Source organism: Eptesicus fuscus, chromosome 17 (genome assembly GCF_027574615.1).
Source record: "Eptesicus fuscus isolate TK198812 chromosome 17, DD_ASM_mEF_20220401, whole genome shotgun sequence".
In the NCBI taxonomy this organism is placed as follows: Eukaryota; Metazoa; Chordata; class Mammalia; order Chiroptera; family Vespertilionidae; genus Eptesicus; species Eptesicus fuscus.
In genome coordinates, this window is record NC_072489.1 from 61,736,344 (window position 1) to 61,763,113 (window position 26,770).

At 55.5% G+C, this 26,770-nt stretch overlaps 1 protein-coding gene, 1 non-coding gene and 1 pseudogene across 3 annotated transcripts in view; 2 read left to right on the plus strand and 1 right to left on the minus strand.

Annotated features, from left to right (window-relative positions):
• The window catches only part of PLPP4 (phospholipid phosphatase 4), a 41,457-nt gene extending 17,347 nt beyond the window's left edge, over positions 1-24,110 (minus strand). For both annotated transcript variants that reach the window (XM_054728673.1, XM_008159504.3), the window contains exons 1-3: positions 24,009-24,110; positions 10,414-10,522; positions 5,510-5,600 (exon numbers count right to left, since the gene is read on the minus strand). In XM_054728673.1, coding sequence (XP_054584648.1) covers positions 5,510-5,600; positions 10,414-10,522; positions 24,009-24,064 — 256 coding nt within the window. In that variant the 5' untranslated portion in view covers positions 24,065-24,110. The remainder of the gene's footprint in view (positions 1-5,509; positions 5,601-10,413; positions 10,523-24,008) is intronic.
• Positions 8,164-8,291, plus strand: LOC114229002 (small nucleolar RNA SNORA38). Its single transcript, XR_003615103.2, has one exon. It is a non-coding gene; the product is annotated as a small nucleolar RNA SNORA38 (small nucleolar RNA).
• Positions 11,581-12,168, plus strand: LOC114228996 (40S ribosomal protein S7-like; annotated as a pseudogene).
• Positions 24,111-26,770: the final 2,660 nt, after the last annotated feature.

Here is a 26,770-nt window from a genome sequence, read left to right on the forward strand (position 1 = left end):
TCTGCAAACGACACTCCCATTTGGCAATTATCCTTTTTATTTTATTGAACTTACGGGGTGATGCTGGTTAACGTGGTCATACAGGTTTCGGGCGTGGACTGCTGGGTCCTGTGGTAGCTCTAGTCGCAGCTTTTCTGAGGGACTCAGAGTGGCTGTAGCCTCCCCACCAGCAGTGCACGGACGAGGGCTCCCTCTTCTCCAGTCTTGCTATCACCTGTCTTGTTGATAACAGCCCTTCCAGCAGGCGTGCGGTGGGCTCTCACCGTATTTCTGATGTACAGTCCCCTCATTGCCAGCGAGGTTGAACATCTCATATATCGATAGGCTATTTGTACGTCTTCTTGGGAGAGGTGTCTGTTCAGGTTCTATGGCCTTTTTTTTTTTTTTTTCACTAGTAAATCTTTATTTTGAAAGTATTACATATGTTTCCTTTATTCCCCATTGACCTAGCCTGCTCCTGCCCCTGCTCCCCCCATCCCAGGCCCTCAGCACCCCTTGTCTGCACCCCTAGGTTATGCATATAGGCATACAAGTTCTTAGGTTGATCTCTTCCCACCCACCCACCCTATGGCCATGCTCTTCTTGGGTTGTTGGACTGGTGTTGAGTTTTTTGAGTTCTTTATATGTTTTGGATATTAGACCTTTGTCGGGGCTCCTGTTTGCAAATATCATCTCCCATTTGGCCGCTACCTCTGTTTTGTTGTCGCTTCCTTTTGCTGTGCAGAGCTTTTCAGTTTGAAAGCGGCAACTCCCTCCTGTTGACCTGCCAACAGCTGCCAACTGTTATCTAGCAGGCGGCTGTGTCTGAGGGGAGGAGTCCCACTCCCGGGCGGGTTCTGAGAAGGCTGGCCTAAAGCACCAGGAATCCCGGGATATTCCTTTAAAATACCCAGCAGGGGCTCCCCGGCTCCGAAGGACTTTGATGCCTGAGGGACAGGCCATCCAAGGGTGCGAGTGACCGAGTCAGAGAGCTGCCCTGCAAGGGCGTCGCCCCCGTGTTCATTGCGACCTCACACGTGGCGAGTCCGTGTGCGGGAAGCTCAGATGCCGTGCACACGGAGAGCCCTCGGATGCCCGTCCCATTGCTTTGCTGAACGACGAAGCACAGGAGCTGCCCTTCCCTCTGGCAAACAAAGGACTCAACAGGAGCCGAGACTCGCGTGGGAAGAGCGGTGCAGGGACGTTTCCCGGAAATAGCTGCCCAGGGCTACTCATGGCCACCAGGGGACGAGCGTGTTGTCCTACGAGCAGAGAGAGCTTGGAGTGGCAGGGGGCACTGCGGGCACAGGGGAGAGATGGAGAAAGCCGCTTGCCTTGTTAAGATGTTTGTGTTGGGCTGGGGTGACCTTGGTTAATAAGATTACAAAGGTTTCAGGTGCACAATCCTACAGCACCCACAGTCTAGTCCAGTGATGGCGAACCTATGACATGCGTGTCAGCACTGACACGCGTAGCCATTTCTGATGACATGCGGCCGCTGAGGCGGCCACATGCCGAGGATGAAACATTTGCGAAATAATGTTTTTTCCTCAAAGTGACACACTACCCAAGTTATGCTCAGTTTTTTGGCGAAGTTTGACACACCAAGCTCAAAAGGTTGCCCATCACTGGGTCTCTCCCATCACCATTTACTCCATTTATCCTCTCCCCCCACCTTTCCTCCGGTAGTCACTGCACTGCCGTCTGTGTCCACCAGTGTATTTTTTGCTCAATCCCGTCACCTTTTTCACCCAATCTCCCTCCCCTCTGACAGCTGTCAGGCTGTTCTCAGTATCTATGAGACTGTTCGCTTATTTTTGTTCATTAGATCCCACGTGAGTGAGACCCTATGGTACGTGTCTTTCTCTGATTTCATTTAGCATAATGCTCTCCAGGTGCATCCATGCTGCCGTAAAGGTGAGACTTCCTTCTTCTTTACAGCTGAGGAACCGATCACCTCACACCTGTCAGGATGGCATCATCAACAAATCAACCAACATTAAATGTTGGCAACGATGCAGAGAAAAGGGAACCCTCACGTACTATTGGTGGGAATGCAGACAGGTGCAGCCAGTGTGAAAAACAATATGGATTTCCCTCAAAAAATTAAAAATGAAACAGTAACCCTGGCCAATATGGCTCAGTGGGTAGAGCATCAGCCCTCGGACTGAAGGGTCCCGGGTTTGATTCCAGCCAAGGGCACATACCTCTTGGTTGCAGGCTTGATCCCCGGCCCTGGTCAGGGTGCGTGCAGGAGGCAACCAATCAATGTATCTCTCACACTGATGTTTCTCTCTCTGTGTCTCTCCCTCTCCCTTCCATTCTCTCTAAAAAAAAAAAAAATCAATGGAAAAATATCCTCGGGTAAAGACTAATAAAAACCAAAAAATTAAAGAAAAAAAGAAACAGTATGACCCAGGGATCCCACTTCTGGAAAATATCCTAAGAAACCCAAACGCCTCTCAGAAGAATGTGTGTCCCCTGTGCTCACTGCTGCGCTTTTACAACAGCCAAGATCTGGAAGCAGCCCAGTGCCCATCGGGACGAGTGGACCCAGCAGCTGTGCTGCATGTGCACATGGAAAGCCCACCTGCTTTTAACACGTCGGGGGAAGCAGAGAGAATGGGAGCAACCAGTTCCAATGAACACCTTTGTCAGAGGAAGATTTACCACCTGAGTGTGAGGGGGGAACTGTGTATCTTGGGGGTAGGGGCGGCGAGGAGGGAGGGGCCACGGGCGGCTCAGCTGCGTGGTCCTACCACTCAGACACCACGCCTGGGGCGGGGGGGTGGGGGGGGAGCAGAAATGGAAACTGGGAGTAGGAAACTCAGGGAAACCCTCTGATTGCATCCCGCGTGCACAGACCCTCCTCCTAAACGCTGGCCTCCTGCCCTCTCGCAAGCTCGGGGCCTGCTGGAAGGTCTCCTGGGCAGAGAAGGGGATCCCCGGATGGTCTTCATGCCGCTTCTCCCCGAGCCATGACGACGGACAGGCTGTGAGGACACCAGGACGTGACTGGGTCTCCCCCACACCGTGGTCCGAGGGCGCACTGCTGTGCTCCAGCCGGTCCGACTTCCCACGTGGTCCTGGCCTGGCCTCTGGCACAGACAAGGTCTCCGGGAGGAAGCGTCTCCAGCTGAGCTGCCAGTGCCTCAGGGAACTTTAAGGGGAGGCGTCAATCCAGAACCCCACACCCCGGCCTCTGCACCACTGGCTCGCCGCCGCACAGAGCGGGTCTTTAAAAGACCCAAGTAGCAGAGCTGGAAAGCGTGTGCATGTCACGTACCGCCCACAGCTGGCAGCCTCACTTCTGACCCGAAAGCTGGAAGGAGAAGAGAAGAGGGGGGTCTGGGGTGACAATATTGAGGGCGGAGGGCATCTCCTCATGAGAGCCATGGGGAGCTCCTTGCTGCCAGAACACAGCCAGACTCCTCCTTCTGGAAGCGACCTGAGTTATTTCCATCTGAGCAGCACCCCAGGGCATCGGCATGGCCTCTCGGGCAGACACCAGAGAGGAGACCGCCGAGTGCAGATGCAGGAAAGGCCGCGAGCAGGAAATGAGTGACCCGATCCGGAGCTTCCTGACGGATAGCAGCCGGGGTCTGGTGTGAGGGCTGGTCTGCAGCACCCACAGCTCTGTGGGCTCAGAGGCCAGCCAGGCTGTCTGCTGGCAAAATGCAAAGCCACGTGGTGTGAGCTGGCCGGCAAGAGGCCCGAACCCTGGGCACCTGCTCACCAGCACGTGTCCCTGAGGCTCCGAGGCCCTGGGTCACTTTTGTTTACTGGGGATCAAGCTCACAACCCAGGCCTGTGCCCTGACTGGGAATTGAACTGTGACCTCCTGTTCCTAGGTCGATGCTCAACCACGGAGCCATGTGGGCCAGGCCGGTCCTTGCTTTTTAAAGCCCTTCCCTCCCCCTGTTTCTAAGGCTTCCTAAAAGAAGGGCTTTTTAGAAACACGAGGCTCTCCATCGTTTCTCCAGGGCAGGCTCTCATTTGTGTAGGCAAACAGGACGCCCGACACCTCCCCCTTCTCTGTTAACGTGAGGAGGCGGGTTTGGGGTGCAGTTCGAAATGCCTCCTCAGGAAGACTCACCGAGAGCGAGGAAGCCCGGAGAAAGCCACGGCCAGACCTCAAGAGCCACTGGCAAATCACCCCGAGGCCCTTCCCCACAGTCCCAGGTCTTGGGGTCTCATACCAGAGGGGAGATGAAGAAACCGTGAGGGCAAGGGGTGGGAATGCAGACGGGTCAGCCACAGTGGAAGACAGTCTGGAGTTTCCTCAAAAATTAAACATGGAACTGCCCTCTGACCCAGCGATCCCACTTCTGGGAATATATCCTAAGCATCTGAAACACCATCAGAAAGAACATATGCAGCCCTATGCTCATCGCAGCACCGTGTACAAGAGCGGAGAGCTGGACACAGCCCCGTGCCCATCAGCAGACGAGTGATAAAACGCTGTGGGATGTCTACACTGTGGAACACTAGGCAGCAGTAAAGAAGAAGGACCTCTGACCCTGAGACAGCAGGGAGGGGCCTGAGAGTGTGGTGCTGAGGGAAATAAGCCCGTCAGAGAAGGACAAGTACCCCATGACCTCACTCATATGTGGGAAGAACATAAACTGATGAACAAAAATAGATCCAGAGACATGGAAGCATGGAACAGGAAGGCAGAGATGGGTGGGGGCATGGGAAGAGATTAACCAAAGAACTCGTATGCATCTATGCATAACCCACGGACACAGACAAGAGTGTGGTGAAGGCCTGGGAGGGGAGGGGAGAGTGGGGAGGGGGAAGGGGTCAATGGGGGGGGGAGGGAGACTCTGCAATACTTTCAAGAATAAAGACAATTTTTTTAAAGTGAGGGGGAGGGATTTCCAGGTCAGTTGAGAAGGCCCCCAACAGGACATCCTGGGACCACAGTGATATCCATCCTAACCCAGCCCGGCCGCTCGGGCCATGGGTGGGAGGGGCTCCGGTGCCCCGGCTGGAAAAGCTGACCTCCCACCACCAGCCTCGGACACTGGGCCGCGTGACCACCAAACCCAAAGCCACAGATGAGCAGCTGGGTCCTCGCCTGGCCTGCGGGGGGAAGGGGGAGATCACGACCTCCGTGGCCAGGCCCGAGAAATGACGGAGCCAGGGTCTCTGGGAGTGTGGACACGGTCGATTTCTGAGCTGCCTGTAACGTGGGCTTATTCGCCACAAACGTGAGACGGACAGGCAGTGGTGACAAAGTGTCCGGTTCACTTTCTTTCACCACCAAGAGCTGCCCTGCGCTGAGCCCGAGCAGCACCCGTCCCGGAGGGAGGCGGACGCTAACGTTCAGCACAACGGACAGCGGCCACGGGCTGCAGGGGAGGGTCCACCGGTGCCCTGGACCTTCCCCGCTTACAACGCATCGTCTGCTTCTCCCAAGCTTGATTTGACCCAGAGAAACGTTAGCTGGGAGCAACTGAGGTTTCCTTAAACCCAGCATCTAATTCAGTCCTGCCCACCCCTAGAACCAGAACCGTGGATACCCTACCTAGGAATGCTTCCTTAACTTCAGTCCTGTCTGTTCGCCGGATAATCTTCACCACACAGATCACAGCCAGGGGCGTGAGGAAAGAAATGGCCTGGAAGAGAGAACAGACGTGTCTGTGAGGACAGCGCTGGGCCACCAGAGGCTGAGGGGTCATCAGGGCCAGAGGCTGATCGATATTCAGGACCAGTGACTGATCGACCACCAGGGCCACTGGCTGATCGACCATCAGGACCAGTGGCTGATCAATCATCAGGACCAGTGACTGATCGACCATCAGGGCCAGTGACTGATCGACCACCAGGACCAGTGACTGATCGACCATCAGGACCAGTGGCTGATCAACCATCAGGACCAGTGACTGATCGACCATCAGGACCAGTGACTGATCGACCATCAGGACCAGTGGCTGATCGACCATCAGGACCAGTGACTGATCGACCACCAGGGCCACTGGCTGATCAACCATCAGGACCAGTGACTGATCGACCATCAGGGCCAGTGACTGATCGACCACCAGGACCAGTGACTGATCGACCATCAGGACCAGTGGCTGATCGACCATCAGGACCACTGGCTGATCAACCATCAGGACCAGTGACTGATCGACCATCAGGACCAGTGACTGATCGACCATCAGGACCAGTGACTGATCGACCACCAGGGCCACTGGCTGATCAACCATCAGGACCAGTGACTGATGGACCATCAGGGCCACTGGCTGATCAACCATCAGGACCAGTGACTGATCGACCATCAGGACCAGTGACTGATCGACCACCAGGACCAGTGGCTGATCGACCACCAGGGCCAATGGCTGATCGACCACCAGGGCCAATGGCTGATCGACCACCAGGGCCAGTGACTGATCGACCACCAGGACCAGTGGCTGATCGACCACCAGGGCCAATGGCTGATCGACCACCATGGCCAATGGCTGATCGACCATCATAGCCACTGGCTGATCGACCATCAGGACCAGTGACTGATCGACCACCAGGGCCAATGGCTGATCGACCATCAAGACCAGTGGCTGATCGACCATCATAGCCACTGGCTGATCGACCATCAGGACCAGTGACTGATCGACCACCAGGGCCAATGGCTGATCGACCATCAAGACCAGTGGCTGATCGACCATCATAGCCACTGGCTGATTAACCATCAGGGCCAGTGGCTAATTGACCATCATGGCCACCAGAGGCTGAGGGGTCATCAGGGCCAGAGGCTGATTGATATTCAGGACCAGTGACTGATTGACCATCAGGACCACTGGCTGATCAACCATCAGGACCAGTGACTGATCGACCATCAGGACCAGTGACTGATTGACCACCAGGGCCAATGGCTGATCAATCATCAGGACCAGTGGCTGATGGGTCATCAGGGCCAGTGGCTGATGGGTCATCAGGGCCAGTGGCTGCATTGGGCTCCCTGATGGATGATCTGACTGAACTCCTGACCCAACCGAGGGGGAGGCTTTGCATCTATGCTGCAGACTCCAGACGCTTGAACTAAGGTCTGATTGCAGGTTGTAATTGATGTGTAATTGCCAGAGCCGTGTTTCAAGTGGTGGCTTTTCAAACAGAAAGGACTCATCTGTAATTATGATGACTCGTCTTTGCCAGGAAGCCCCTCACGTCCTTCCCTGCAGCAGGTGGGGGAGTGCTCCCCCCCACCCCAGCTCTCCGGCCACACGAGAGCCCGTGGGGCTTGCTCAGCGTCCATCATTCATTCCCCTCGGCGTTCTGCTGAATACTCATCTCCGCACAGCAGAGACCAGTCTGTGAGCAGGAACGTTTTCTCTTCCTTTCCTCAGGTCCTTTCCCGCCCGGACCCACAGCACACAGACGCGCAGGGAGCACCGGAATGAACCAGGAGGTGGGATTCGGGTGCAAACAACACCCTGCAGAACCCGCTGTGAGGCAGGCTCTGCTCAGGTGCCACAGGTGCCACAGGCACGGAGTCCCTTCTCCTCACCACGGCCGGGCCTCCCTGGCCCCCTTGAGACTCCGCGATAAGGCTGAGGACACAGCTGGTGGGAGCGGGCAGGCTCTGAGGGCAGGTGGTCTGCCTCCCACACCTGGTCTACAATGAGGAAGAGGGGCTTCCTAACAGGACAAAGCATGGCCAGAAGGTATGTTTGTCAGGACAGAATTCATCCATACGAACAGGCTTTGCTGCCTCCTCCAACCAGAGCTCAGAACATCGTGGGCGGGGCGGGGGGCGTGTGGGAACTGCCTGCAGAGACCGTCCATGAGACCTGAGAACCCCTCTGCTCACTGTTCCTTTCTGACCACGAGTGGGAGCAGCGAGCCTGACGAGCCCTCTCATCAGCTGTGGCCCTGAAGGCCCTGGCTGTTCACACCTCAAACAAGCAGGTGCCCCCGAGGGCATCCAGGAGAAGGTGCCCAGGTCTGTGGCAGCTGCGGGAAGAGACTCAGGGAAGCGGAGCAGCAGAGCTTGCCCCAGGGCCACTCGAGAGGCGACAGGAGGACACTCACTCCTGGGGAGTCCGGATGTCTGGGGGTTCCACCAGGCCCAGAGCTCTCACGCCCCTCAAGCACGCACCCAGGACAGGCGGGGCTCCGTCTCCTCGGCGCTGATGCTGGTGACAGCCCGCTCAGACCCACTCGGTGTTTAAACAGCAGTGACTACCCTCCTGCAAAGGCCTGTCTGTGGTTCCCTGTCTTTGGACATAAGAACTGGAGGCAAAGAAATGTGGACGTGGAGAAGTCTGCAGGAGCTTGCTCCCTGCAGGCTCACGACCAACCATCCCACGTCGAATAAATCCTACATAATAAAAAGGTAATATGCAAATTGCATCACTCCGCTACGCCCACGATTGGGCCGGCTGGAGGCTCAGGGGGTGGGACTCAGGGTGGCTGATTGGCTGGCGGTAGGAGCGCATGGGGCCAGCGGAAGACGCTGGTGGTGGAACTCGGGGTGGCCGATTGCGTGGCTGCCGGCACCAGCACCAGTTTTCCTCTGGCCACCCGCCCAATCGGAGCGCCTCCCGATCTGAGTTCCTCTCGTGCTGGCGGGAGGCGCTCTGATCGGCGGGTGGCCAGAGGAAAACTGGTGCCGGCAGCCAGGTGAAGGAAAAGTCTATTGCATGAAACTTCGTGCAACGGGCTCCTAGTAAATAAATAAAAAACCAACAGCGGCGGCTGAGGGCATGCTCACTTCAGTACAAAGTGAGAGTCAAGGTCAGAACGTCCTTGGCTCCTTGTTCCTCTCACGTTAGGCCACAGAACAGGCCTCCACTCCCAACAGAGACGCAACTCAGTGACAGCAAACAGCTCTGCCATGACCCACAGTCCCACCTCAAACACTGAAGAAAACCTTACAGGACAACCTGGATGATACCCCAGTTAGACAAGAACAGGACCCAGAAAGAACGGCCGCTGGGAAGACTCTCCCAAAGAGGCTCAGAACCTGAGCGGGAGTTTGCCCAACGACCGGGAGGCAAGGGCACACCCGGGAGACCCACCCTCAGGCTCGTGGCTCGATGGCCACGGGGCGTCTCAGCACGGCTCCCTGCCTCAGCTCTCCTGCTCCGCACCCAGAAATCTTAGCATTTGTATCTAGACTTTGAAACAATCCATTGCTCACCTAAGCCCAGGACACAGCCACAAATTTCTCACGTCACCCCACACGAACACTCATCTCTAAACTATGTTTCACAGCACATGGAACTTGAAGAACGGGGGGTACGTGATAAAGAGACGCTCCCCCCCGCCCCATGAAAGCCACACAGTAAACTAGTCAGACACCCCGGTTCCTTTGTTCTAGGATTCACAGATTTGACTTAGAGCCAAAATGGAAGAAGTCTCATTTAATACTCAAGTGTTAGGTAGTGATCTCCTTATAACCACCCTAGTTTTTAATTGCTCTAAGATTGATGAAAATCCAGTTTATTTTCCAGCAGAAAAGCAATGATTAAAAAGCGATGGAAATTAGACTTGAGTGCTCACTAGTGCTCGGGTCCGTTGAAGGAGTTTGCAGACACAAAGACCTTCCCATCATCGCTAATGACAAGAGTTCCTCCATAAAATCAGAGGATCTCTTTCAAAACGCAACCATGATTCTCGTGTGCTCTGGGAGAGCTGTGGGACCAGGGCCGCTGTCGCCAGAGGCAGGAGGGCTGGCAAAGAGGAGTGACCTTCCTCTCTCATCGCCTGGAGGGCTCCTCTCCGCCCACAGCGAGGCCGGAACCAGCCCGGAGCCCTGAACCCGGTCCCAGCCCGAGGGCAGCCTCGCAGAAGCGGGGCTCGGGGCTGGCTGCTCAGATGGGGTCCCGGCCCTGCCACTCACTCGCTGGAACGCAGTTCTGCATCTGCCACCGTGGAACTAAAGACCCTCCTCCACGGTGTGTGGGTGGGGCTCACTGAGACCATCTGCCCACGCGCCACCAAGGGCCTGCGAGGAGGGGGTCTCAGAGGGTGCGGCTGCCGTGGGGCAGGTGACGCACAAACACCCCAGCGTAGCCACGCGATGTGGGCGCTGGCCCTCTCATTCCAGAAGCCGAGACGCAGGCACTACCCAGGGGTGGCGTCACACTGGGCGCCTGGTCGGTGGCGGGCAGCTGACCGGCTGAAACCCGTGGCAAAGACCTCAGCTTCTCTTCGCAGCAGGCGAGCTGCAGTCTGCAGCGACTTCACTGTGAATATTGGGGACAGCCAGCGCAGCTCGGCCGGCAGGCCCCTCCTCCCAGCGCCCACCATCACTCTTCGTGTGAGCCAGCGGCGCCCACCACCATTTGGTTTTGAACTTGAACCTGATGGACTGCTCACCGTCTTTCTCTCAGGTGCTCCCCGTCTCCGGGGGTTAGAAAAGCGGAAGGGGAAACTCACTGGGTTTGTACGTGGGAGAAAGGCCGAGCCAGCGGGAGACCTGGTACTTACAAACATGAGGCGGGTGGGGATGTTGTCCGACTGCACCAGGGGGTTTTTGTACAGCCAGATCTCCTCCGGCTGGATGACTCTCTGGAACGGGTCCAGAAACTCCGTAAAACTGAAACAGCAAAGAAAGATGCGTGAGGGCCGAGCGCTCAGCTGCTGTCTTAGTTCTGGGAAGGCCGCGTCCTCCTCACCCCCAGGGAGCACCAGCCTCCCCCCACCGCAGGGGGCACCAGCCCACCCCCCACCCTCAGGGAGCACCAGCCCACCCCTCGGGAAGAGGAGGGTGATGCTGCCCCAGCTGGTGGCTCTCAGCCGGACCAACTGGGGAAAGACAGAAAGAATGACAGAGTGGGTGGCATCTTCCCTCGCCACCTGCCGGCGTGGACCGATTCTGGGCATGAGAACAGCTGTGAGCGTAACATGCAAAGACCCTAAGAACCGGGGATTCCCAAGTGAATGGGTCTAGTTCTGCCTGATGCCGAGCAGGTGCTCACAAGAACTTGTGGAGGAATGAGTGGCCCCTCTCGAATTTCAGAGAGAAAACACGTTTGCTCATGTCCCCTCTGACAAAGGATCGTCATCGCATTCTGGCTGCAGAAGAGAGTTATGGGAAATGAATTATACCTCGAGGGGTCACACACCGCCCCCCCTCCCCCAGACACCGGGAAGCCGCGTGCCGGCAGGATGGCCAAGGGCACAGCAGGCGGCCAGGAGCCTGACGATTCGATGCTCGCCCGTCCCTCTGCTCCGACACCTGACTGAGGGTTAGGAAGAGCGCCACAAACGAGCTGACTCACGTGGAAATCCTCCATCTAACGGGTTCGTGGAAACGCTCAGCTGGACAAGCTCAGCCGGAGCTGAGACCCCGGAAGCAGGGGGAACGCCTGTCGTCAGGGGGCCCGAGCCGAGTGCTTACAGACTGGCTGAGCTCCGGGTCAGTAAGTGATCGGACGTGGCCCCAGAGCCAGGAAGTGGCGGCAGGGACCTGAACCCAAGGCTGTCGACTTCTGGTCCGAGTGGCCCGTGGGAGGCCAACGCCTGCGAGGCACCAACACGCACGTGGTTGGCCGTGTGCTGCCCGCGGGATCTCCACCGCCTGAGCTGGCCGGGCACCGAGGGGGGAAAGCTGCGGGGCCGCTCTTCTCAGGCGGCGCCCGCCCAGGAGGAGCCATGCTCAGTTCCAGCGCCGAGATCGTGAAGCCGAACGGCGGGAAGCCAGACGAGTTCGAGTCCAGCATCTCCAGACTCTGCCGGGACGGGAGATGAACTCGGACCTCAAGGCCCAGCTGCGGGACTGGACATCACAGCGGCCAAGGGAAGTGAAGTTGGTGGCGGTCGGAAAGCTATCATCTTCGTTCTGGTTCCTCAACTCAAGTCTTTACAGAAAACCACGCCGTCTGGCCCTCGAGCTGGAGAAGGTGGTCATGGGAAGCACGTGTTCTTCGTCGGGCAGAGGAGGTCTGTCTGCGCCGACCCGAAAAAGCCGGACGGAGAACAAGCAGGAGCGTCCGGAGCCGCACGCCGACCGCCGTCCTGGAGGCCTCGCTCTTCCGAGTGCGATCGTGGGCAAGAGGATCCGCGAGAAGCTGGACGCAGCCGGCTCCCAAGGTGCATCGGGACACAGCGCAGCCGAGCAGCTGGCACAGGGCTGAAACTTTCTCCCGTGTCTGTAAGAGGCTCATGGGCCAGGACGTTAATTGTGAATTCCCAGAGTTCCAGTTGGAAAGAAAAATGACTAAAATATCGTTCTCAGTTTAAAAAAAAGGGTGAGGTGCCAGCCCGCACACAGAGGGGGCGGGGGGCAGGGGGCAGGGGTCTCTACTCGACGGGCAGAGTCCACAGCACTGATCCCGCGGGAGCAGGCGCTGCAGAGCCCAGGGCACTCACAGCCTCCCAGGCCTCGGCGGGGCCCAGACCAGTGACCGGCTCCACGGCCGCCTGACTGACGGTCTCCGGGGCCTCGGCTGCTTGGCGGAGCCCCGAGGCGCACACACCCCTCGGAGGCGGGTGGGCTGACGTACAAGTGCCCGGTGTCCGGGAGGCGGAAGCAGCGTTGATGTAGTGCTTGTTATCACCATAAGTTTTTGTTAACCTTCACCCAAGGATATTTTTTCTATTGAGTTTTAGAGAGACTGGGAGAGAGGGAGGGGGGAGAGAAGAGAGAAGAGAGAAAAGAGAGAGAGAGAGAGAGAGAGAGAGAGAGAGAGAGATTGATTGGTTGCCTCCCAAATGCACCCTGATCCTCGAGCCTGCAACCCAGGTTCGTGCCCTTGACTGGGAATCAAACCCACGACCTGAGTTACAGGCCAACACTCTAACCACTGAGCACACCGCCCGGGACTATCGTTCGTTTTCAACTCCTCCCCTCCCAGTTGGAACATCCTCTCCACAATCAGCCGGAGGTTAACGGGAGACCCCCAAGCAAGCAGTCTGCACGTGGTTAGATGGCGCCCATGATTTTGAATCTCTGTTCAAGGAGCGGAGTCACCCCCACCCCCCGCCAGCCCCGTGCTCCTCCGGACTCCCAGGATGGTCCGCACCTGGGCATGGTCTGGTGCAGCCTCCACAGGTCCACCACCTGCTCCCCACAGGATAGGCCTGCACACCTGTCACTACCTGGTGGGAGGGGGGTGAGATCCAGAGATGTGGGGCCCAGAGCCCTCGCCCAAGTCTGAGAATGCAGAGGCCACCAGCCAGGTGCCCTGGGCATCTGCTCTGTGCCAGTCGCGGTGTCGCTGCTCAGGGCAAAGGTCTGACCGGCAGACAGACTTGCAGGAGCCCCGGGTCCGAAGCAGAAGATGGACAACCGGACGATGGCCGCATTTGGGGAGCACCGTGCAGTGGGAGAGGCTGGGCCTCAGTGGAGCATGACGGACTCCACGCTGCAGACTTGGAGGAGCTTCTCAGGGAAGGTCAGAGCCTGCCGGCTGGAAGCCAGAGTGAGATCTGTCAGGGCGGGGCGGGGCGGGGCGGGGGGGGGGGTCCGGAAGCGGGGCTCCGGGAAGGACGTGCTGAGGCCGTTCACATCCTTAGATCTGCAGCTCCTACTGCAGTTAGTAACACACGTTACACTTACAGTCACCACCTGGGAACCCCAGGCCTTGCTCTGCACAACCTGCCTTCAGGCTGGGCCTCCCGGCCCCCCGCTGCCGGCGTGGCTGCCTGCCCAGCAGGACCTCACAGGTAATCCTGTTAGGCTCCCTCATAGTTCAGCCCCATCATTCCTGCCAAGATTTTTATGAACCTTGATTCTATTATCCTACATATTAGCCTTCCATCCTGGTTCTGTGTCATTCGCAAATTTGATAAGCCTGCTTTCTATGTCTTTATCCAAGTTGCTGATAAAAACCTTGCACAGGAGGTCAGAGGCCTGAGGCCTGGCCCAGGCAGCCCCCCGCCCCCCGCTGCGCCCCAGAGCACAGCCAATGCCTGCTCCCTGGATGCCCTGCTTGTTCACCCTCCAACTACTTCAGCAGCCAGAGGACTCCCTCCCCTTGTCCCCAAGGGGCACAGACTCGGTAACCATGGTAACACCTCACCCACCCAGAATCACACACACCCCTCCCTCAGAACCAGCCAGCACCCAAACAGCCCCTGGGTGTGCAGGACTCCAGCCTAAGACAGGAGCCTATCAGACCCTCCGGCTGAGCCTGTAACTCTCATTTCACCCACAACCATGTTTACACGGTGACCATCTTCCTTTCAAGGCAGCTTAGCAGCTGCAAGTCAGAAGCAGGAACATAACTTGGTTTAAGTAAGTAAAAGGTCTGTATCCTTTCAAGAAGACAGATAAACTTTCAACTCTAAGAAACAAACCACAATAATTAAATTCCCACTAACGCGCCCCGGCTGGTTTGGTTCAGTGCATAGAGTGTCGGCCTGCGGATCAAAGGGTCCCGGGTTCTATTCAGTCAAGGGCACGTACCTCAGGTGCAGGCTCCTCCCGGGCTCGGGGCCCTGGTCAGGCTGCCTGCAACCGATTGATGGGTTTCTCTCACATCGATGTTTCTCTCTGTCTTTCCCTCTCTCTTCCACTCTTCCTAAAAATCAATGGAAAGATATCCTCAGGTGAGGATTAAAAAAAAAATCCTACTACTGCATGGGAAAGGGGTCTATGCCTCAGTACACCAAAAGGAACCACAGACCTGGCTGGCGTGGCTCAGTGGTTGAGTGTTGACCTATGAACCAGGAGGTCATGATTCGATTCCCCGTCAGGACACATGCCAGGTTCCAGGCTTGATCCCCATTAGAGGGCGTGCAGGAGGCAGCCAATTGATGATTCTCTCTCGTGGATGTTTCTATCTCTCCCCTTCCCTTCCTCTCTCTCTAAATCAATTAAAAGATATTTTTTTAAAAAAGGAATCACAGGTTCCACCAGTGACAGGTGGGACAAACAGAAAACAAATAACAAGGTGGCAGACTTGTCAACCTTAAAAATAAAACAGCCAGTTGTTTTTCCAGCAAGAATGACTTCACTCGGGAATAGCAGAGGAAACTGTTGCAAACTGCATGCACGTGTGGAGAACAAAGGAGGGAAGTGTTACTTTTTAGAGAAAAAGGAGGAAGTTGGGAGGAGCAGTTAAGAACAAAACTCCATCGGAGGAGAGCTGAGTTCCGCGTTGCAGTGGCTTCTCACTGGCTGCGTCGGTGGTTTCTCATTGGCTGGGCTATTGCTGGGCAAGGAGAAAACCTTCCTTCCTCTGCTGGGGTTATGACGTCAGCTCCTTCCTGCCCTCGCCCCCCCCCCTCCCCCGTCAACGTGAGCTTCCAGGGGCGGTACCTGCGTGAGAATGCCCCTTTGGATGAGGTTTTCCTTTATTGTTTTCAGCCTTAGACTCGACCATATCAATAACTGCATTAAATGTAAATGACAACCACTCTGAGTAAATGGCAGAGACTGGCCAGACTGGATAATACTAAAAGGTAAAACTAAACGCTGTTTATAAGAGACACACATTAAACTTAAAAATGCAGGTAAGTTGAAAGTAAAAAGATGGAAAAATATATTCTGTGCAGACATTAATTCAAGAAAGGTAATGTAGCTATGTATTAGCATTAGATAAAGTAACTTCAAGATAAGCAATATTAACACAAAGATGAAACCCTAATAACAATAAAAAGGTTCATCAGAAGAAGGCAACATTTAAGAACACCAACTTGAAATGTAGACATGAGAATTTTTTACTTTGAAATCATCACTAAAGGAAATAAAGGAGGGTAGCAGGAAAATGTTTTTGAACTATTCAGTTAAACCAAGAGGAAAAAATATAAACATGAAGCATCACACAAAGGAAACAGAAAACGCTGGCAGCAATAAGACAAAATATGTTCTTTCCAAAAAAAAAAGAGGATGCTTCAATACCCTTGTTTGACACAGGTAGCCTATCTACATATTAAAAGTCACAAATTAAAAGGAAAAAGCATCGTGAGAATATAGCAGATTTGACTAGCACAGCTGACTTGCTTTCATAGAGTTAGAGCTTTATACCCACAATGCATTATGTTCAAGCTCCGTAAATTTACAAAAAAATTGACTGTGTGTGGCCATACAGAATATCAGAGAAACAAAACACAGAAATCCCACGAGCCACAGCCTCTGATCTCAGCACTCAGACAAAGCACCCACCCACCCACAGAGCTGGTAACAGCAGCACAGGGTGGTGAACCCGGGTGTCCTGGCCCTGCAGCCGGCAGCGTGACCTCTGCTCCTTCCCAGGGAGAAGCGGCCATTCCCTCAGTGATCTGAACATGCTCTCAGACGCAGTCACTAGAATATTACCCTGAGCCAGCACCAGGCAAACATAATCAGAACAGAATTCACTTGCAATCCCACCGACACGTGAAAGTTTGTATCTGATAACAATATCACTGAGAAAATAATGTCTCTTTCAATCACTGACAAATGGAAGAAAAAAAGTAAATCCACTACCTCTCTCTATAACTTAAAAATTCTTATAAAGAATTAAAATTGAAGAACAATGATATAAAATACTGAACAACGCAGAAAACAATATTTCTATTTTGGATGAGAAGGGACTTTCTAAATTGGACAGAAACTCTTAACCCATAAAGGAAAAAGATAGATTTAACACATAAAATTTAAAATGTGCACAATAATAGAAATTGCAAAGAAATATAAAAGTGAGCCCTGACCGGTTTGGCTCAGTGGATAGAGCGTCGGCCTGCAGACTGAAAGGTCCCAGGTTTGATTCCGGTCAAGGGCGTGTACCTTGGTTGCAGGCACATCCCCAGTAGGAGGTGTGCAGGAGGTGGCTGGTCGATGTTTATCTCTCATCGATGTTTCTAACTATCTATCCCTCTCCCTTCCTCTCTGTAAAAAATCAATAAAATATACTAAAAAAAAAAGAAATATAAAAGTGAACCATAGACATGGAGAAAATACTTGCCAAATAGGAAAGATTAATATACTTAATGCATAAAGCCCTCTTACATAATAGGATAAATTTAAAGATCCAATAAAAGCATGAATGAAGGAGAATAACAGATATTTAATTTAAAAAATACAAATTGCCAATACATGAAGTGAAAAGACGCAAACGTTTTATTCCCTCCCATGAGATAAAATAAGCAAGTAGATCTACAGAGATAGACAAACTAAGAAAAAAAAAAAGTTAAACTATGGATAAAATATAGCCTCAGTTTTAGCTATTACATAGAAACTGGAGGCCTGACGCATGAAGATTCGTGCAAGAAGGGACTTCCTTCCCCTGGCTGCCGGCACCGCCTTCGCTCCGGCCCAGAGCTGCCTTCCCACGCTGCCCAGAGGCCCGGAGCAGCTGGGCAGTGTGGAACACCTGCATCGTCGCCATGGAGACTACGCAAGCATCCCGCTCCTGGCCACTTGGCACCTGTGTACACAAATTAACCCATCATCTTTGTTGGGTTAATTTGCATACTCACTCCTGATTGGCTGGTGGGCATTGTGAAGGTACAGTCAATTTGCATCTTTCTCTTTTATTAGTGTAGACTAGAGGCCTGATGCACAAAATTTGTGCAAGAGTAGGCCTTCCTTCCCCTGGCTGCCGGCACCTGCTTCCCTCTGGCACCTGGGACCCGGGCTTCCCTCTGGCCGCCAACAGGCACCAGGGACCCGGGCTTCCCTCACAGCCCCAGCTTTTGTCTAGAAGGTTGTCCAGAAGGACGTCTGGTCTAATTAGCATATTATGCTTTTATTATTATAGAAGATGTGTGTTTGAAAGTTTAATTTTTAAAAATGAACAGAATAGAATTGGCAGACAGAGGTATAGAAGTTCAGGGAGCACTGCACTTTTTGTATTTTAATTTTCACAACTATTTTATAATCTTGAATTTTTTTAAGTGAGGGATGATAATTGATTCCCATTACAGTCACTTGTGTGTAAATCTTCCTCGTGTGTGCCCAAATCAGACCTATTTTTGATAGCTGTAATTCTGAGACATGTTTTTGATTAGTGCTCTTTTCCTTTACTATTAAATCATAAAATCTGTTTCTCCATGGTTTTCAGAATGATTGTCTCAGTAGCTAATAACATCCTCTGTGCCCAGAGTCACCAAATTATTCTTCAAAGGGTGACCATTGGAGCGTTCATTTATTTTTATTTGACAAAAGTATTAACTTTGCTTTGTCCAGAGCACAGCAATGAGCATCTTTACACAGGAAGATTTCTGCATCTGTAACCCTCGTGCCTCTTGTAAACTTTTCTTCTAAACGTTTTCAATCAAAGGGCAGGAATAATTGTGTGCACTATTTTGCTCTTCGAGGGGGTGTGTCCACTTACAGTTCAACTGCATGCTCCGACCACATCTGTCTCGCCACAGTCTCGCAGTCCTTGGTTTTTCTTTAAATAGTTAGCGGATATAAAACATAGAAAGGCTGATTTCTGACACTCACTGCAGGCATTCCCAAAGCAATCACAAAAGAATCAGAGCCGCTCTGAGGATATTTCTTTTTTCCCCCAAACAGGAAACATCGATACTGATTTTTCTGATTATGAATGAAAGTAATACACTTTACTGTAAAATAGTTTAGACCATAAATAGCATTAAAAAAGCAAGTATTACAGAGTTCCATGGCATTAAGCTTGCACTGCGCACACTTCCGTGACTGGCTTATCACTTAGCAGATATGGATGTCCTCACAACTCATCCACACAATTAATTCCAATGGCCGCACGTTCTTCTCCTTGTAGCACACGAAAGCTTGTGCCGATCCACCCTCGGCGTCGTTTGTGTTCAGACACGCCTGGCAGTTCTTCGGGAACCACAGCGTTAGGGGTGTCTGAGTTACCAGCACCTGCTGGTTCCCTGTTCGCATCTGCTGCCCCTGTGTCTACTGAAGAGCTCTTCTGTACGCTCTCTTCTGAGCGGCAGGTGCTCTCTGTGAGCAGCTCTAACTCCTCGCCCTGTAAGTTAGGACAGCCGTGTCACCTGCGGGGGGCGGGGGGGGGGGGCAGAGACTAAACCATCTGAGGGCGCCAAGCCCCTGGCACGAAGCCGTAGGCAGGGAGCTCAGCTGTGACCTTGCCTCCCTCCGCCTCCCTCCCTCCTTCCCCCCAAGGTGGAGGTACAGGCCAACTAAGAGGCACCTACACATGTACACACACTGGCCGCTTCCCTCCCCAGGGGGGTCCTGGGTAATTCTTCAGAACGCCTTCCCAACTTCCTACGTCCTGCTCAGGGCTCAGCTCCCCTGCAGCACCGAGAGCTGCGCCCTCATCAATACACTGTGACATGAGGAACCTTTTAAGTGACCTATTGCCTCCGCCTCCTCCTAGGAGGGAAAGGTGGGGTGGGGGGAGCGGAGATGGGCTTTAGCGCGGACCACGTGCCTGCGTGTGCTGGGCACCATCTCACATCGTCATTTCATCTTCACAGCCTCCTGGACGAATACACAACTCAGGTCAGGATGCTCACGTAAACTAAGATTACAAAGCACGTCTCACAGCCAGCAGGCGGGTTTCACCCCAAAGCCTGAGGGAACGGCCCTCCTGCCGAGTGGGGGGCCCTCCTGCAAAGTGTCCTTGTCGCTTCACCCAGAGCAGCTGCCCTGCAGACCGAGACGAAAGCGGCGTCCGGGCCGTTCTCTCTCTCAGAACGAGGGCTGTATAGAGAGCAGCTAATCCTTCTAAACCTCAGGTGAGTGCCCAGCACTTCCACTCCTTAGTATATACCAGCAGAGACTACAAATCATTCACCACCGAGAGTAGCATTAGGCTTAAGAGCCCAAACCAACAAACAACCCAGGTACCCACAGGAGTAAATGAGTGAATGAGGAGAGGTACAGGGATGCAACGAGATGCTCACAGCAGTGGAATCCACAAACCACCACACACACCACGCGGATGAATCTCCAAAACCTGCGGGCAGCCCTGGCTGGGTGGCTCAGTTGGTTAAGCGTTGCCCATACACCAAGAAGTTGCAGGTTCGATCCCCAGTAGGGGCGAACGGGAGGCAACTGATGGATGTTTCTCTCTCCTGGGGTGAAAGCAGAAGCATCAGTGATGGGATGCACCGGCACTGACAACTGTGAACAGGGCCCCGTGTCCATGGGGTCACACACCTTTCTGTTTCAAGTCTCCTGGGGACCCCCAGTCAGTGCCTGTGAGGGACCGCCCAGGCTTCCCCTCAGAACACGAAGACGTCGCATGCTGGCTCATTTCCAGCCACCCCCACTCACCCCCCCCCCCTCAAGCTCCACGCTGAGGCCACACCTGGTGACCTAATCCCACCCACCACTTGCGCCCAGGCCTCCAGGTCTTTGCTCCAGGACACTCCGTCTGAAGAGCCGTCCTGGGCCGGGCCCTCTATGCCTGTCCCCGATGCTCCAGCTGAGAGAGAAGGGACTGCCGATAATTCTCAACACGACCGTGTATGTTCTTACAGCAATGCACTCACACACCGTGCCCTCTGGGCTCCAAAGACCTAAGGACGACCCCTCGGGGTCTGCAGCGTGTCCTCGTCCCATCTCTTCGAGGATGTGGGCCACAGCTGCCACCTCCCACTGCTCAGGTGTCGTCCTGAGTCTGACTTTACACGGAGCGACTGTTCTTCCTTCCCGCGTGGCTCCAGGCCGCACACGTGCTTTTTTGGAGATCAGGCCGTGGTAGGGCCTCGCTTCCGGGATGCGGTCACTTCCGCTCAGTCTGCAAGCTGGAGCTGGACGCTCCAGCTCAGTGGCTGACAGTGCGGGGCCAGGCCCGACTGCCTGTCTAAATCCAGGCAATGGCTCGGCTAGTGGAGCAGGTGACGTAACCTCTCCAGGCCTTAGTCTCTTTGTTCGTGGAGTGGACAGAATCTAGAGTGTCCACTTCGAGTGAGACGGCGTATCTTTGGTCAGGCCCTCGACTGACCAATGCTGGCCGCTACTTTTGCTACAGCAGCACAGGGAGGCGACTGAGAGCCGGACGAGGCAGCGGGAGCACGGAGATTGAGATCTCAGCCTGTGACGCGGCAGCTCCTTCACCTGCCTGTGCTTCCGTTTCTCCATCCGCGAACAGCGCTGTCAGCATACCGTCTAAGGGCTCCCCACAGACATGTGACCTCCTCCTCAGGGCCTGGCACACGGTGAGCCCCGCATGCAGTCACTACCGGAGTGAAACTGGAAGGAGTGGGCACTGGTCTCAGGGCTGTTGACCGGCTGCCACGTTTCCTCGCGGTCTTGCTCACGCAGGCCGAGGGCTGCAGCATCTGCAGAGACGCTCCCAGAATCTCCCCTGGATGACGGAGGGCAGGGCACAGGAATCTTGTGTGCCCTGCTCCTGCTCTGCCCACATCCATACGTGAGGGCCAAGGGGCCTCTGAACCCAGAGCTTCACGGTGCCCGACGCAGCCTCCACGCCCCCGTAACACGTGGACTTTTCCTAAACGCCGCGTCCCTCTACCAGTGCATTCCTGTTCGGCCACCCTTCCTGAGCCAGCTCCGGTTTGCGTTACTCACCCTCATTCTCTTCCCAGTGACTTGAAGTTCTCAGGCTGGACTGTCCCAAAGGCACAGAGCGCCGTTCGGGGCGTCTCTCAGGGCAGCTCTGGGGGCTGGGAGCACCTTAGAATCCCGAGTCACCAGCACCTGCCTGCACACTGAGCACTGGTCCCCAGGTGAGCCGGGGACACTGTCCTCTCACCATCGTGGTCCCAGATGCACTTCATTCCTGCAAACGCAGACGCCACAGGACCTCCTGGCATCGGGGGATGGGCTTCCTGGCCTCGTACAGAGCAACTGGTCAGAGAACAGGTGCGTCCACAGGTGATACTTCCCCAGAGGCACCAGTTTGCAACGCAAGGTCTCCCTCCAACCAGATTTTTCTCTTATCCAGGGCAATCAACAGGGTAGAAATGCCGAGCAGAACCAGGTGAATGAGATCAGCTACGTGTTCCCAGCAGCGGAGACATTGGGTTCTGCCTGCCCAAAGGGACTTTCCACTCCTGCCCAGCTGAGGCCCTTCGGCTGAGGCCACCGTCTTCATGAGCAGAGGTGAGTACAGCCCACCCAACCTTGCCATCCGACCAGCACCGGCAAACGAAGAATAAAACTCCCCCGCCAGCCTCTGTCACCTTGCCAGGGCCTATCGGAGAAGACAGAGGGTCATCTGTGTCTGGGAGCCCAGAGCCTGTCCTCCGGGAGCCGCCATCTGCCTGCCATTACAGCTCCGAACATCAGGATCCCGGGGGGGGGAGGGGGGGGGGGAGGGGGCTCCTGCCAACACTGACACTGGTCTTTGCAGGTAAAGGAGCCACAAGTTGACACAGCGATTGGATATGAAAACCAGGAAATCGGCCCAAAGAGCCATCCATGCCCAGGCGTTTCCCTTTGGGTGAGTTAAGTCGTTAATTCCAAGGGGGAGTTTGGAGAGAAGAATAAAAACTGGCCTGCTTTTACACATAAGAGGGCTCAAGAAGCACGTTAACAGTAATCATCAAATTTTCAAATCCATTGCACAGACCTTTATGTATTTGTAAACATCTCATAAATGTTTGAGGAAATATGAAGGAAAACCTGAAAACAATATGAATATGATTGGACTCTTTATTTTTTAAATCCTCACCCAAGGATATTGTCCCATTGACTTTTAGAGAGTGGAAGGGAGGGGGAGAGAGAGAAACATCGATGTGTCAGACACATCAATTGGTTGCCTCCCAACCTGGGGCTGGGGATCAGGCTGGGACTGAATCGAACCCAGGACCCTTCAGTCCCAGGGCCAACGCTCTACCCGCTGAGCTGAACCAGCCCGGCGTGTTGACCCTTTCCCACCGAGAGGTTCTCAGCAGCAGGCAAACCAGGCCACTTCGGAGCTCTCCTCACTTCCCTTCAGCACCACTCGGTCCCAGCAGGTGCTCAGTCCCACCTGCACCCAGCACTCCCATCTCTGACACCTAACTTCATGGGGCTTGGCCTCTCTGCCCATTGGAAACTGTCCAATCACTAGTCTGAATGTTTATTTCAAAGGTAGGAAAGTAGAGTAAGAAGAGGAACCGTGTTTTCCCTTTTCCCAAGATCCACTGAAGTTCTGGGCTCCTGTCCCCTGAATCGCACGTGTTTCCTGAGGCAGGAGGGCCTCCTGCACCTGGGGGCTGGGCCCTTCCTGACGTGGGGGTAACACTGGTGGCTTTCACCCGGGAAGGAAAGCAGGCGAGACAGGGCACGTCTGTCCCCGTGTGCCCGGCCGCCAGCAGCTCCCAGCCTCCCACCTGCCCGCAGCGACTGGGCTCCGGCAGAAACCAGGGAGGAGGGGCCTCCAGACTGGAATGGCTCAGCGAGCTTTTCAGTAACAAACAAGCAAAACAGCCAGCAAATCCATCAAGTCCACGCAACTTTAACCTGTGACACGTGTCAGAACAGCGTGGGCAGAGGGGAGAGGGGACCTGCCGCCAATGGAGGGACAAGGCCGGGGGTGAGCCCTGGTGATGGGCGATGGCAGGCCTGGGGGGTGTGAGCTGGCAGAGGCGCGAGGGCTCCTGCTGCTGGGCCCAGGGGCACCCCCATCTCTGCCAGGCTGACCTCCTCCTTCCCAGATCTCTATTCCGGGGACCCCGCCGCAGCCTAAGGGGCCCTGGGTCCTGGCCTCCGCACAGAGCGCCCAGGGGGCGGCGGGCGTCTGGAGCCCACACCGGGGCTGCGGGCCCCCCACGTCCCGAGCTCCCGCAGCCACGACTTTGCAGCCAACAAGTACCGCCGACGCCTCCGGGAAAACGCTCACCTGCACCCGGGCGCTCAGCCGGGGACACGGCAGGACCCCGAGCCTGGCCCGGGGCGGCGGGAGCCACGGGAGAGGAGCCCGGAGCCAGGGCTGCAAACGCGGGCTCCGAACTCAGAGCAGAAACTTCCCGAGGGCGCGTCCGCCTCCAGGGGATCCCCGAACCCCCGGCAGGTGCGGCGGCGGCGGCGAGGAGGACCCGCTCCCCCGCCCGCTGGTGGCGGCGGCGGCGGCGGGAGCAGGTCTCAGACCCGCGCGGAGGGTCCCCCGGTCCAAAGGGCACATCCCGGGCTCGGAGCTGGGCCGGGACCTGGAATCCAGGCCCCGCCGGGACGCGGTGGCCCAAACAAAGTTGGGGTGCAGCATCGCTCGGTCCAGGGGTCCCCGCGCCTATGCGCCCCTACTTACACGAAGACCCCGAAGAGCAGGGCTCGGACCCCGATCTCGACGGCCAGCTCACGCATGGTGCAGCCGGAGCGGACCCCGAAGGGAAGGCGGCGACTGTGTCGCGGCGGCGACTGTGTCGCGGCGGCTCCCGCAGCTCGGCCCGCGCGGCTCCCTGGATCCAGGGCGGCTGGGGAGGCGCTCCAGGCCGCGGGCGGGGGCGGGCGCCGGGCGGGGGCGGCGGCGGGGCGGGCTCAACCCAAACCTCCCGCCTCCGGCCAGGGCTCAGGGACGCGGCAGCTCCCCCGACGCTCCGGTCCCGGTCCCCGCGCCTGGGGACTCCCGCTTCCCGAGCGCCGCCTCCGCCGCCGCCGCCTCCACGCCGGGAGGGGAAACCCCGCCGCCCCGGCCTGCGCGCCGCTCCCCGCGGGTGGGCGGCCCCTGCGCAGCTTCCAGCTCCCCGCGCGGGGTCCCTGCCCCTCCCCGCTGTCCGCTCAGGTGGGCGCCCCCCGCACAGGCCCCCCGCACCCCGAACACGCCCCCCGCTGTCCTCTCAGGTGGGCGCCCCCCGCACACCCCGCACACGCCCCCCGGCACCCTCTGTCCTCTCAGGTGGGCGCCCCCCGCACACGCCCCCCGGGCACGGGCGCGCACGTGGCCCGGTGCCCCGGGATCCGCTGAGCTTCTGGCGCCTCCCTCCGCGCCCCTGCACCTCCCCGGCCGGGAATTGTTTCTAGGAAGTCTCCCCTGCACTCGCGGGAGCCAGGTGGTCCTGCGATGGGACGGGGTCGTCAGTCAGTGTCTGTCTGTCTGTCTGTCTGTCTCGGAAGGATTTATAATTAAGGACCCGTCCCTCGCAAGGACAGAAACGCTTTGCTCCTAGGAAAGGACTGACATGGCCCGATTGGTGTCACAGATCCCACAAGGCAGCCAGCCCGGCCCAGGATTGGGGGGGGAGGAGGGGGCAGCAGCTGCCCAGCTGTGAGCTCGCACCACGTAAAGGCCCTGGGGCGCCCTGCTGCTCCCAGCGGGTAAACGCGTGGACCCGGCACGCAGGAAAGGCAGGCTGAGAAAGCCATGCAGCCCCAGCACCCCGGTGCCCAGCCGGGGCTCCTCTGGTCTGCGTGACCCCAACGTTCTCTTATCGGGAAGGACGCCTGGGTGGGAGGGCCTACGGCTCAGAAACCCTCTCTCATTAGAGTAAGCAGGTTTGTAACTGAAGTGTGAGGCTGATCTTTCAAACAGTCATGGAAGTGCAGCGTCCCCGAGGCTCTCAAAGTGCCACTCTGTGAAAATGTCTCGTTTCATGTCAAGAAAGTCACCTCACAGTCGTGCCTCTGCTGAAGGGTCTTTTAAATCCCCAACATGTTGTCCAGTAGGATGACCCCATGTTGACCGGACTATTTTCAAAGAGAAAGCCACCGTGGAGAATACCATTGGCAACAATTCCTTATAATCTAATTTCCCAGTGCGACCATCGGCATGGCGACCCTCACCTATAAGGACCCCTACATCCAGGCTTCCCAGGGTTACCTGGTGTGAACTTGCTGATAAGCCTAAAACACCAAGGATCCAAGAGAATTCCAGAGGTCATCAAGTTCAACCCGGCACACGACTATCTTCCATGATGGTCTCAATACACAGGTGTCCTGAACACCTCCAGGATGGGAACTCACTCACTGTTCAGCTCGTGGGCCGACCAGCTGTCCTGTCCTCTCAATGACCTCTCCCAGTGAGTGATTGGCAGATGTTAATGATTCTGTTCTGAAAACAATTACTGCCCATCTCTCATGCTTCTGGAATTTAACTGAAGAATCCACGCTGGGTTGAAAAGGTCTTAAAAACCCCGTGTTCATATTTGTAGCTGTGTACTTGTATGAAGACAGACGTTTTTCTTTTCCACACGATCCAAACACTGCTACAGTCTCGTCATGTTGCTTGTCCTGGGCTTACTCTCTCCTGGTTGAAAATGCAGATGAAAGAGTGTATTTGAAAGGAGTTTTGTGGGTGTTTTAAAAAAGATTTTTTATTGATTTGGAGAGAGACAGGAAGGGAGAGGGAAACATAATGCGAGAGCAAAGCATCAAGCTGCCTCCTGCATGGCCCCCACCAGGGATGGAGCCGGAAACCCAGGCATGTGCCCTGACCGGGAATCAAAGCAGCAACCCCTTCCATGCAAGGGACAATGCCCAACCCACTGAGCCACACCAGCCAAGGCAATAATAGCTATAGTTTCTCAGCACTCACTGTATGCCAAGCATTGTCTTAGGAACTTTACATTCTTCATGAACTTAATTCTTACTCAACAGTGTAACCTGTATATTATTATGCCCATCGTTCAGATGAGGAATTTGAGATACAAAGAAATTAAGAATTGGGCACAAAGTCACCAGGAGTAAACAGCGGAGGCAGGAGTTGAACCTGGGGACTTGAATCCCTCTGTCCCAAGCTCTGTGCTTCCAGGAAGAGGGGGCATGTGGACCTGAAGATGAACAGCCATGGGGAGAGCCAGGGAGGAGGTGTTGGCTGGAAGGTTCCTTAGATGCCGGGAAAGTGTTGAGGTTTTAGCTTCAGGAAATGATTTGCAGGAGACAAAAGGAGGGTGAAGCCAGCCCTGGGCAAGAAGTGCAAAAAAGAAAGCCGAGTCTGCCCTGGCCGGTGTGGCTCTGTGGATAGAGCGTCAGCCTGCAGACTGAAGGGTCCCGGGTCAATTCCGGGCAAGGGCACATGCCTGGGTTGCAGGCTCAGTCCCCAGTATGGGGTGTGCAGGAGGCAGCCGAATGATT